At 38.8% G+C, this 12,241-nt stretch overlaps 1 protein-coding gene across 5 annotated transcripts in view; it reads left to right on the top strand.

Annotated features, from left to right (window-relative positions):
* Window positions 1–12,241, top strand: part of ACACA (acetyl-CoA carboxylase alpha) — a 202,888-nt gene that overhangs the window by 83,291 nt on the left and 107,356 nt on the right. For all 5 annotated transcript variants that reach the window (XM_080923502.1, XM_080923501.1, XM_080923500.1 and 2 more), the window contains 4 exons: window positions 1,617–1,730; window positions 2,940–3,053; window positions 4,021–4,110; window positions 5,554–5,672. In XM_080923502.1, coding sequence (XP_080779628.1) covers window positions 1,617–1,730; window positions 2,940–3,053; window positions 4,021–4,110; window positions 5,554–5,672 — 437 coding nt within the window. The remainder of the gene's footprint in view (window positions 1–1,616; window positions 1,731–2,939; window positions 3,054–4,020; window positions 4,111–5,553; window positions 5,673–12,241) is intronic.

The raw sequence follows: 12,241 nt of genomic DNA on the forward strand, positions 1-12,241 counted from the left end.
CCTAATGCTTAATATGCTAAAATCATATTGGACCCTTTGGGCTTTCTGTCAACTAGTTATATAACTTTGGCTCAGATGTTTGAATAGAAACTTGTAAGTTAGGAAGAATGCATACAAACAGTGTTCCATCCAAATTATATTTGATTTTGGCCTCTGAGAAAGTCTGGGTTTTGTGCTGTGCTGTGGAGAGCCCAGGAAGGCTGTCAACCTGTAGTTGTGAACAAATAATTACTCCCCCCCACATCTCCACATTTTCTCTCTGGCCACCCCACCAGATGCTATTTTCCCCTATCTTCTTTCTCATTTCATTTCTTTTATAATGAAAAGAAACATGACTTTATGTGGGGTTTTGTTTGTTTGTTTTTAGGTTAGAACATGGTTTATAGTTAAGCAAGAAGATAACTTAGTTTTTCCTGAAGTTAAGGCTCAGTTGCTTTCAAAGGTCTTATTCACTATCAAAAAATTTTGCAGGTTAGAGAGGTGACTGACTTTTTTTTCAGTACATTGGATTTTGTGGCTATTGGATCTTGGTCCAGTAGTCATTTGCAAAGTTCATGAATTGTTATTTTCCCCAGAACACTGCTATGTTTTGAGATATTTTAGTGGGCTGTTCTTATGATTGAATTAAATTCCCCAGACAGGAATATGTTTATGTATTATAGGGGGCATTAGAAAAGGAGAAGGGTTGGAATAGGGAAACTAATTTTGGTCTTTCTACCCGCTCTAAGCATCTATTTTTTGCTTCTGTCTTTTTATGGTCTTGTCTCTGTTTATTACTTGTTCACAAAAGATAAGACTGAAGAAAAGAGTTTTTCTTTTTTGTTTATGCCTAGGATGGGGGGAAGGGGAAGGTTAAGACCTTTAGTAGTTGGCTATGTGTTCAACAGAATTCTGGACATATTTTTACTTCAGTGTCAGCTTTTATTTTATTCACTCAGCTGGATAAAAACAATACTTTTATTTCCTTAAATAATAAATTATGGGTTTTGTGACTGTGGACAACTGAAGTAAACTACTGACTGATTTGTGGTATGAGAATCTAGTGTTGGAAATCATTTTCTCATATTATCTTGAGGTGCCTTTTTCCTAGCTAATGGTGTTGAATATTACAAAAGCATTTGGCTTATGACTTGAAAAGTTTTAGGAATTTTGGAAAAGATGTTTGGGAAATGCATGTCTATTCCAAAAGTCAAAAGTTCTTTGTTGTTGTTGGTATGGCATGATTTAGTTTCGGCTTTATGAGTCTATGAGTATTTTTGCCTACATGCATGCCTAGTATTCTTGGAGTCCAGAAAAGGGTGTCAGATTTTCTAGAAACTGGAGTTAAAGATGGTTGTGAGCCATACGGGTGCTAAAAACCAAAACTTGGTCCTCTGCAAGAGCTTTGAGCACACTTCCCAGTCCTGTGCTTTCACTGCTGTAGTAAAGGTCTGGACAGGGACAGAGGGTATTCCTGAGATCAGAAGAGGTAAGGATGGTACAGAAATTCTTCACAAATGGCTGATGGTCAAGAGAAGAGGGAAGGAGACTCAAGAGCTGCTAACAATGCTGAGATGTTCTGTGCACAAGAGTTCTTTGATAAACGTTTATGCGTTCCTTTCCTCATTAACACTCAGGATCAGTTGTGTGGCCGGGACCCTACACTTACCGATGAGCTGCTGAATATCCTCACAGAGCTAACTCAACTCAGCAAGACCACCAACGCTAAAGTGGCACTTCGGGCTCGGCAGGTAAGGACAGGTGTTGGTTATCTTGAAAGAGATGTTTTTCTTAGTTTTGGCAGTTCTGGACATAGTGCACTTCACAGAGAGCATGTAGTGTTTTTATGTGATAAAGCATAATTTAAAGACAAAAGACATAGTTAATGTTGGATTTCTCACATTATAAAATACTGGTATTAATAATTAATATAATATAACAATTATAATTAAATATAAAAAAACTGGTATTGTTCCCTGTCTTCTCCACTGGCAGCCCTCACTATAGTCATAAACCAGGTCAGGTGGAGGAAAGGAACTGAGGGAAGGAAATGAACTCAGTGTTTTTTACTTCCCAAAGGGAGCTTAGAAACAGATGAAAAGGTATAAGTATATAGAAAACAATCAAGTGTGGAAAGCAGAAAGATAATGACATGAATCTTAGGCAGTAGCAATAGGAACAGCCCCAGAGAAGTCCGGTTAGCCTCACCCAGTAGTCCTCATTTCCATTCCAAAAGGTTTCTGTAGGGAAGCTGAGAGCTGGCACTCCCTTTGTGTTTTCATTGCCTGGGCATTGACAAGGACACAGCATTTGAAGCTGCTCAGTGACCTTCTGCTTTCTCTACAATTGTATCCATGTCACTGAACTCCTCAAAGTTATTGAACCTCTCAGTGACCTGCTGAGGATATTCAGGTCCTACTGACTCCGTTTGTTTGTGACACTGCTTTTACGTTCTGGCCCTCACATGCATCAGTGTTCGCTCCTGATGCCTTCTCTTTGGTGCTGAGTACCTGGGGCTGTCAAAGCAGCTTTTCCTCCCTTTCTACTGCTAAGTTGCAAGAGGCTAGCTATACTGTATCCACCTTCCCCACAGCTGCTCCCTGCCAGACCTGATTCCCAATTAACAGCTAGTCATGCAGTCCCCAGGACTAGCAGCTTTGCAAAGGTAAATCACATGCACTGATGGAACTTGATTGAAGCTGTTTATTCTCCCTTCCCCCTACCCCTATGGGAAATTGTCCACAGCACAAATCATGGTGAGAAGCAACTGAGATTCAGGATATGGTGGCATTGGCTTTTTATGCTACAGGACCTAGAAGTTGTTTTACTTGGTCTCTGTTTTATCTTTGATGCCTGCACTTACAGATTTATATTTATTGCTTTTGTATCAGGCGGCTTAATAGAAGCCTAGAATAATCACCCCCTCAGGAACTTATGCTCTTATTTTGCCTTCACTCTAGGTTCTTATTGCTTCCCATTTGCCATCATATGAGCTTCGTCATAACCAAGTAGAGTCTATCTTCTTATCAGCCATTGATATGTATGGACACCAGTTTTGCATTGAGAACCTGCAGGTATTATAACAGCCCCTCCCTACCACTTCACACTCTTATCCCTTCTATTCCTATAAGCATTGTTCAAGTAAAGATTTGATCAATTAATTTCAACTTCCGTGTTATAAAATTTCATTTCTTGAATTTTAAAAATGATTTATGTTTATAGGTTTTTTTTTGGTAAAAATGTTGCAGGATCATAGCATAGCCTTAAAAATCAAATGGGCCTTCTTCGATAGAAGTGTCTTATTGAAGTCTCTATCTTTTGAAAGCATTCTACACCAGAATTAATTGGCAGCACTATTTGATTTCTGGTGTTTGAATCAGATGCATATATAGAGACGGTTGTTCCTCTTCTGGAGACAAAGCTATTTAAATATCATGTAGCTTTAATTTTATTTAAATGCTTAGTATTACACTGTATAAAAGCCAATTTTATAAAATTATTGGGTAATTTTATTACAAATGAAGAACTTCAACTATTTTATAAACAACATCATTTTCTCAGGGGTGCCTTTTTTTTTCCCTATGGGAAAACCAGAGAACTGTTATTATGATTGGCCAAAGGAAGCTTCATACTTTCTGTAGGATCTTTCCTCGGGAACCTGGAAGCGGAAAGAGGGATCTTTTTATTTATGTGCTTCGTAGTTGATATCTAGGGTTTCCATTACCTTTCGAGCCTGGGATTTTGATAGTGGAGTATTATTAGGCAGAATTTACGAAGTACAAATGGAGGTCTGAGATGAGAACAGTCATAAGCACATTTATATATTTGCATATTTTTGGTATATTTCAATTAACAATTCTGGCAGGTTTACATGTCTTAACCCATATAATCCTCAAGGCAACCCCGTGGAACATGGTATTATCTGTGTTCTCCACAATAGCTCAGGAAGGAGAACCAACTCTGTTATGCTTGCTCATAAATGGCGTTCACCAGCAGACTTCTTAGACCTCACTGAGAACTTCAATACCTTTTGCCTTCTAGAAACTCATCCTATCGGAAACATCTATTTTCGATGTCCTCCCAAACTTTTTTTACCACAGCAACCAGGTGGTTAGGATGGCAGCTCTGGAGGTGAGTGCTGGTGTGTCACACGGCCTTTTGTTGGTTTGCCTGGAGTTTTATGTCTGTTTGGCTCTCAGTTCTTTTCTCTTGCTCCTTTCTTCTGGACCGCTAAATGCTCACAGTCAGGTGCTTTACCTGCTGTCTTCTCTGAACTAATCGCCAGCTATTGGGTTGATAAATAGGAAATAGCTGCCAGATTTTTCAACAGTCTCTTCTTTCCAGGCACTTGAGTTTTTCCGTCTTCCAATGAATTAAGACTCACAGTAGCAAAAGTGAATGCTATGGTTGATCTGTACTTATTACCTTGCCGCTTTGGTATTAGAGCCAAATTTTAGTTATGTAGTGTTTAGTGAACTGTGGCTTAGGTGCTGTATATTTTCATGTAATCCTACAGCTGCTTTATAAAGTTACAAGCAAACAAACACGACTGTACAGTTAGGTGACTTGCCCAAAACCCACATATTAACCAGAGGAGTCTGCATTTGGCCAGCCTGACTCCAAACACTTTGCTTTTGCACCACAACACACCACCTCATTAGACACAGAAATGCAGACCCTGAATGCTTTCTTAACATTGTCAAGTAGATATATTTTGGAAGTCAGAGGGAGATGTGTTTTCAATGATTTCATGTAATAGAATATCACATAGTCTGTTGCTAGCTTTCTCAGACAATTTTTATTTGTATTCCATGAGTAAAATGTAAAGTATCAGGTATTTGAAATATCTTGGTGTTTTCCCAGGCTTTCGTGTTGTCTAATGAGAGGCTGCCTTCTGTGCCTCACCTGCTGCCAGACCCTCATGTAGCATTGCATGTGCTTGGCAAACTGAACATGAAGTGTGGGAGGGTGGGCTGCTGGGTTTTGCAGATACAGTCTGTTGCTGTTTCTTTAAGTACTGAATCAAGTTAGTGAGTTGGAGTTGTTATCCGTCACATTATGCCTCCCTGCTTTTACATATAGTCAAGGATGGAAATGCTTCAACACTGATCTGGAAGCAGTAAGATTGGTGGTGGGGTACAGGATAGATGAAAAGTTGAACTTGGCGGTGATTTTCTGTTTTCCCTCTTTATTCCCTAAAGTAGCCTGGAATCAGCACCTCTTATTTTTCTCACTACTTTATCTTCTGTTGGAATCATTATGCTAATAAATTAGGAGTTAAGATTCTGTATGATGTCTTTTGCTAAAGAGAAAACCTTGAGTGTTTGGGGCAATGTGAAAGGTTTGCTATGCACCTGGGTATCCCGCAGGTGCTGCCTTGTTTTCAGCGTCACGGGTGAAACTTAAAATCCCAACATTAACAATTAAAGCAAGATATTATGTTCAGGGCCTTGTACCCTCTCAAGGCAAACTGCCATCTTTATAACAGATGTGTCTTTTCAAGATTTCCTTGGTCCCGCTGTTGTCTTCATTTCTGTTTTGAAGTGTATTTACTGAGGATTACTTTTTAACCAGGTATATGTTCGAAGGGCTTATATTGCCTATGAACTCAACAGTGTACAACACCGTCAGCTTAAGGACAACACCTGTGTGGTAGAATTTCAGTTCATGCTGCCCACATCTCATCCAAACAGGTAAGTTGAGCTGGTACATGCATCTGAGCTAGCCAGTGGCCTAGTAAGATGCAGTTAAGAGGGATACTAAACAGCAATTTCTTGATTCTTGGAGCAAGAAATGTAGATAAACAAATGGACAGACTTGAATGACCCCTGAAGGAGGAGCTTCTTGATTCCTGTGTCTTGATCTGGGGAGATGCAGTATGGTCTAGTTAAGACAGATGGTCAGGGTTATCTTGTTCATCCTCGCTTCTATATGTAATTAAAGAACACCCTCCCTCTTTCCCTCCCTCTTTTCTCTCCTACCTTCTTTTTATTCCTTCTTTTCTTTCTCCCATGAGCATTTGACTTACCAGACCCTCCCTATCACTCCAAAATAAAAAGTGGTGGCTGAACAGGCAGCAATGCTGTATGCAAGTTCAGCCTGTGCTATCTGCAAGCTGGTCCACTGCACAGTCTCTGCCTCTTGTAACACTGACACCTAAATTTAGCAGTTGTGATTTTTATCAGCCTTTTTTAAAAAGTCATACTCGAGAGTCAGACTTCTTGAATATAAATTAGTGACTTAATTGGCCATCTAGTTCCATTATTTTTCTTTCCCCAAGTCCTTTAAAATGTGCATATGTAAATTTGCTTTGCTTTTCATTTAAAATGAAAATAATTTATTTATATACTTATTAAAAATATTCTGTGGCAATGAAATTCCAAGAATTTCAAGCTACACATATGTTCATTCCATCCTATTTTTTTTATTCTTTTTAGTAATACCACAGGAAATAAAAATATCACCACCAATCATACTGTGCTCCTCTCCATTTCTTCTTTATTGCCTTGGTCCTTCGCTTGGTGTTACAAACCACTATGTCTTTGGGGATCCTTAGTTATAGACACCAGGAATGGTTTTGTTCTGAATTGCCACTTCACCCAAAGCAATAGAGCCTTTCTGGAGACAAAGAAGTCTGTGCTGAGAGTTTTGGCCACTGGATGCCACTGTTGATCCAGCAGAGGACGGCAGATGAACAGAGGCATCTTCAGAAAAAGTACATCTCTTCTTTGTCTTAGATGATTCTTTCACTTTTCCACCTCAAAAAATGTCTTGTGGCTGGCAGAGAAAAGCATATATCCTTGATTTAGCAAGCATCTCTCAGTACATTTTTGCCTCCATGGATTTCAGAATCTCATTTTCTAGAAACGAATGGCTGTCCTTCATTGAGCAACGCAGTGCTTGTGGCACATATGGGCTCCACATCAGGTCTTCTTCCTTTTCCTGCATTCCTTGAATGATTGTAAAGAACTACATGCTATACTTAATGCTCTGTAATTCTCAACACAACCTCCCTTTCTTCCTGCTTTTCTCCTGCCTCTTTCCTGTGGCAGTGATTTGTAGTCAGCCTGCATGCCTCTTCCTGACTTCCTTCCACATTGCTCCCCTGGTCTTTTGAATTGTTCTAGCCCTATCTTACTTTCCCCTTCTTACATTTATGTGTCCATATCTTGTGTGTAAAGACAACTTGCAGGAGTTGGCTTTCTCCTTCCACCATGTGGATGTAGGGATGGAAACCCGGTCAGCCCATCGTGCTTGGCTGGCAAATGCCTTTATTCTCTGAGTCATCGCCCTAGCCACATCTCAGGTTGATTGGAAATTGAAACACTTAACTGGTTCAATTAGGAGCCATATTCACCTTTCTACATAAAGGTAGTAAATCTTGTTTTATCCTGACATGACTTCAAAATGTTCTTATCCTTAATGTAAATACCCTTATGGATAAAGGACAGGCGTGAAAAGAAGGAAAATCTATAGATCCCAACGTTTTCCTTGATTATGTGTGTAATATTACAGCTGCAGGAACGTCATCACTGTTAGTAGAAGTAGTATTTCTATACCTATACAAGTGAAGGTAAATTAAAATAAAGATAAATAATCTTTGTAAGACCATGAAAGTTGCTAGGAAATGGTTTAGTCAGTAAGGCTCTTGCCACAAAGACAGGACCCAAGTGTAGATCCCCAGCACCACAGTAAAGCAAGGGACACGGCATGCATGTGTAAGCCCATGCTGAGACGGGAGACAGGCAAGCTTTGTACGCATGCACACCCCCCCCCCCAAATCTATAGAATGTGTAACATTTTAAGCTCTAAAGCCTTTTTAAGTTTATGATCAGATGATTACATTTGATCATGGAATGATAAATTTAATTTAAGAGAAAAAAACATTCAGAAAGTTACAGATTTACTAGTTGATTTAACATCTGATAAGATTTTATATTTGCTTTTATATATATTTGGAATTATAATCATATTCTGATACCAGTAGATGTATTATAATTCAGTTTTGATTTCTACCCATATCTGGTTTGATCAAAAACTGTCAGGTACGTGCTCAGCCCTCCGTGGAGCAGCCCCGGGCCAGCCACACTTCTGACCAGTGGACTACAGAGACGGTGGTCTCCACAGTTTCTCGGTTTAGTAAATGAGCTTCACAGTTTTAATTGCAATTCTATCTCGTGTTTGTTTGTTGAAACAGGCTCTCACTATGTAATTCAGGCTGCCCCACCCCCACCCCTAATTCACAGTCCTCCTGCCTCAGTCTTCTGCATGCTAGGGTTCTAGTGCAGCCATTGTGCTTTACCTCAGTTGTACTATAAAGAATATAGATCAGAGCCAGGCAAGTAACACATGGAGGGAAGTGGGGAGGGCTTCAGATGTAGCTTCTTTGTTCTTTTTCTGTGGAATCAAGGCACACCACATTCTCAGTACATCAATGTGTTCACCAGCCAGGAAACTCCAACAAGCTTGTGTCAGGTTTTTATCAAGGTTTCATTTCATAGGCACGATTGAGCAAATCATAGGCCACATGAACGTACTCAATCTCTCCTCCCCAGAGGTCAGGTTAGCATAAAGCCGTAACCCTCTAACCACATAGTTGGTGTTTCTAGTGACTAGCTTCTATCTGGAGTCACGTGACCTCTTAGCATAAGCTCAGATGGGATGCATGAATAACAAAATGCACTCCCACTGCTTGGGAAACTCCTAGGATTTGGAGTCTTTCTCCTGGCAGCTAAAGAATGGCTGAAGACTTACAATAGCCTGGTCACCTTTTATAAAAGCTTAGCTAATTTTTCCGAGCTTCAGTATTTTTCTTTCATTCTGATTTAAGGATTATTGGAAATATTTAAGGAGCATCTTGAAAATGTACATGTTGGTATCCTGCCTTTCAAACTCTGACTCGTTTTAGATTAGGGTCCTGTTAGTGACTGTAAACTTCCTCCTATACTCAGCACTGTGTAGTAGAATCTAATACAAACCACATACATAATTTAAAATTTCTCATTAGCTACATTTGAAAGTATAAAAAGAAACAATTTTAATAAGTCATCTAAACCAATATATGTGAGATATCTTTTAAATGTCTAATAAAAATATTAATGTAATATTTTTTATTTTCTTATTTATACTTAGCCCTTAAATGAAATTATTTACATTATAATTTTACCTGGGTAGCATATCTTACTTCAGACCAGTTACATGTTTAGTATTCCCTAACCACATTCAGCTAGTTTCTGCCATACTATTCAGCTCAAATCTAGACCAAAATTTAATTAGGACAATATTATTGAGTCCTTTTGTTACATTTATGGTTTAGTCCCTAGGAGAGAGTAAGAAAAACGTGTCTTGGGTTGCTATTCTTAGTAGTTGTAGGAATTATCCATACCAGATGCAGATTTACATTATAATATTTTACACATGCTTCATAATTACTCTGTCAAAATAGAGAACATATAGATATAGATATATAGATATAGAGAATCTTACTTATATCAGTGTAGAGCAGATTATAACCTTTTCTCCCAATTGGGGTTGACACAAAAATCTTTGGGGCTGGTATCATTTTGAGACATTTTTAACTACAACCTAGGCTGGTCTGTAACTGCTGTGTAACTGAGAATGATTTTGAACTCTAGATCCACCTGCCTTCATTTGCTGAGTGAGAGGAGTGTAGGCATGCACCATATTTGGCTTGAAAATATACATTTTATATAACCAGTTTCTTTTGCATTTTTTTCTAGTCCTAGATTTATATTGTTCAGCACTTTGTTAGGAATGTCTTTGCAAGCTGCCATAGCTAACAAAGCCATGGGGTTACCTGCTCAGATTCTTACTTTAGGTTTTTCCTATTGATTTGACTCCCACAGGATGCACTAGAGCATGGATCACTGGCTGTAACCTGACAGCAGCAATGGGTGTTGTTGTTGTTTTCATCATCATTTGCTCAGCAAAATGCAGATGTCTTTTGAATTGAAGGCCCATGTTTTGTTAGGACTTGTTTAGATTCTTGGAACACAGGCAAAAGCACATTTACAATATTTAGGGCAGCTCTGACCAAGAACAGATTCCTTTTTAGCACACTTGTTTAATTGGCTTGTAAAGTTTCCATAGGCTTTTTTTCCCCTTAAGATTCTATTTATTTTATTTGATGTATGTGAGTATTTTGCCTCAATGTATGCCTCTGTACTGTGCCCATGCCCAGTGTTCTCAGAGGCCAGAAGAGGGCATTGGATCTTCTGAAACCAGCACTACAGTGGTTGTGAGCCATCATGTAGGTGTTGGGAATCAAACTCTGGAATAACCGCTGCCTGGTTACCTATTTCTTCTCATTTCCTTCTCTTGAACAGTGGCTAAAGAATAGTTAGAAACCTGTGAATCATGTCTATTTTTTTATATTTCCTGCTTGTCCTCTAAACCTTGTTAGAATTTCGATTTTATTTGCTGTTGTATATAATTTTAAGTGTCAGTTTTTTACCGTAACTTGTGGCCATTTAGCAGTTATCTTTGAGGGAGATGTATGTAAGATTCTTCAATCATTTTATTGATGCAGGGATACTTGATATAGCTTGTCTACCTCAGGGAGCTCATCTCTACTTTTCAGAGTCCACGAGCCCAGCTCCTTAGTGAGTTCAGCTAATTCTTGACATGGATTTGATTCTAGAGCTCAAGCTTCTATCGTTTGCCATTTTCTCATTCTTGAGTCTTTATTTTTGACAGTTTGTTAGATGACTTGATATTTGGATTTCTCTTAACCTTGAACATATTTAATGTTCTTCAGTTACTCTGTGTAGTTAATATTCTAAAATGTAGCTATTGTATACAAATCTATATATCTAAAGCACATTATACTATAAATTCTTTGACAGTATATGACTATATTATTGACAAGCTGGAAGTGAAAAATTTAAAACAATAAATTTTATATATAACACACAGTAGTTAACTTGGGACAATTTTTAAAACTTTTAATTAATTTGTCATTCATATAACTATCAAAGTTGATGTTGGAGATGAAGGTATATATACTTGCTGTATATTTCTATACATATTTTAAAATGGGTGAAGACCTAGTGGTGTTTCTGCCTATTTCTTAGATTGAAATTCATGCTTTAGTTAAGTTGCATTTCACCTTCTTTCCTATTTGTTCCTTATAAATCTTCCTCATTTGTGTTAGACATTTTGGTTCAAGTACTTTTCTCAGGCTCTGCTTATATCCAGAATAGGTCAGCTGTGCTCTCTCCTGATAACACGTCTTGTTCATGGCTGGGTTCAGTGGCTTGACACCTTAGGTATTCAGCTGTTGCTCAGTGTTCTCAAGATCTTCCTTTTATTTTTTGCAGAAAGGTAGAAATGAGGGGCTTTCCATCAGCAGCCTGCTTCCATTCTTGAGAACTTTGATCATCTCTGACATCTAGAGATTAGAACCCCCTTTTGAATAGTACTGAGATACTCAAAAGTCATCTAACTTGTAAGAGTTTTAGCAGTGGGAACACTTGATTGTAGTTAGCAGGCTAGAATGAGCTATAAATAGATATAATCCTACAGTGCTTGCTTTCTTCATTCAGTGTAGTCTGCTGATAAGATGCAAGCATCTGGCAGAGGAGAAGATTCTCAGCAGGTTTAAGTGCTTACCAAAGTGCTTTCCTGGTCCATGGCTCAGCTTCCTGTCTCTCTGCTGTGTTATTTTGGCACTCAAGACTCCTAAGATGGAGAGTTGAGTTTCAAGCTCTCAATGTATCATTAGGGTTGCCCAGGTCCCTTCTTGTCAGGGAAGACTAGCTGATTCCAGGGCACCTGTAAGTCCCTGTGGTTTTGTGCTGTGTGTTTGTAGCTAATTATACAGCAGGCAGCAGTAATGTACTGTAACCCTGTTGGCATTCCTGTTTCAGGAATAGCACAGTCTTCCAGCAGAGCAAAGAAGGGGCTTAGAAGAGGCTGCAAATGAATGAGCCAGCGATCATTTTATTGTAAACTCAAGCTTTGCAATGGAATCAGGGCATCTGAACGTCGAGGAGATTGGGGAGAGACAACAAGGGAAATTCATGTTTCAGACATGTTTTACAGCTCTTGATTTGGTTTCTTCAGTTGAAATATAGTCACATGTGAAGAGACCACCACTTGTCACAGCCAGTTAAATTGTTTTTTCTTCTGCAGTACTGTTGTTACTGGCTGCTAGTAGTTTACTCAGTCAACCTCTTCTGTTTCTGCTTTGCTGCCTGATTTCAAAAGATTTGCCTATACTGGTTCTCAGTCACAGTTTGAT

The sequence above is a fragment of the Micromys minutus genome (assembly GCF_963924665.1).
Source record: "Micromys minutus genome assembly, chromosome: 10".
In the NCBI taxonomy this organism is placed as follows: Eukaryota; Metazoa; Chordata; class Mammalia; order Rodentia; family Muridae; genus Micromys; species Micromys minutus.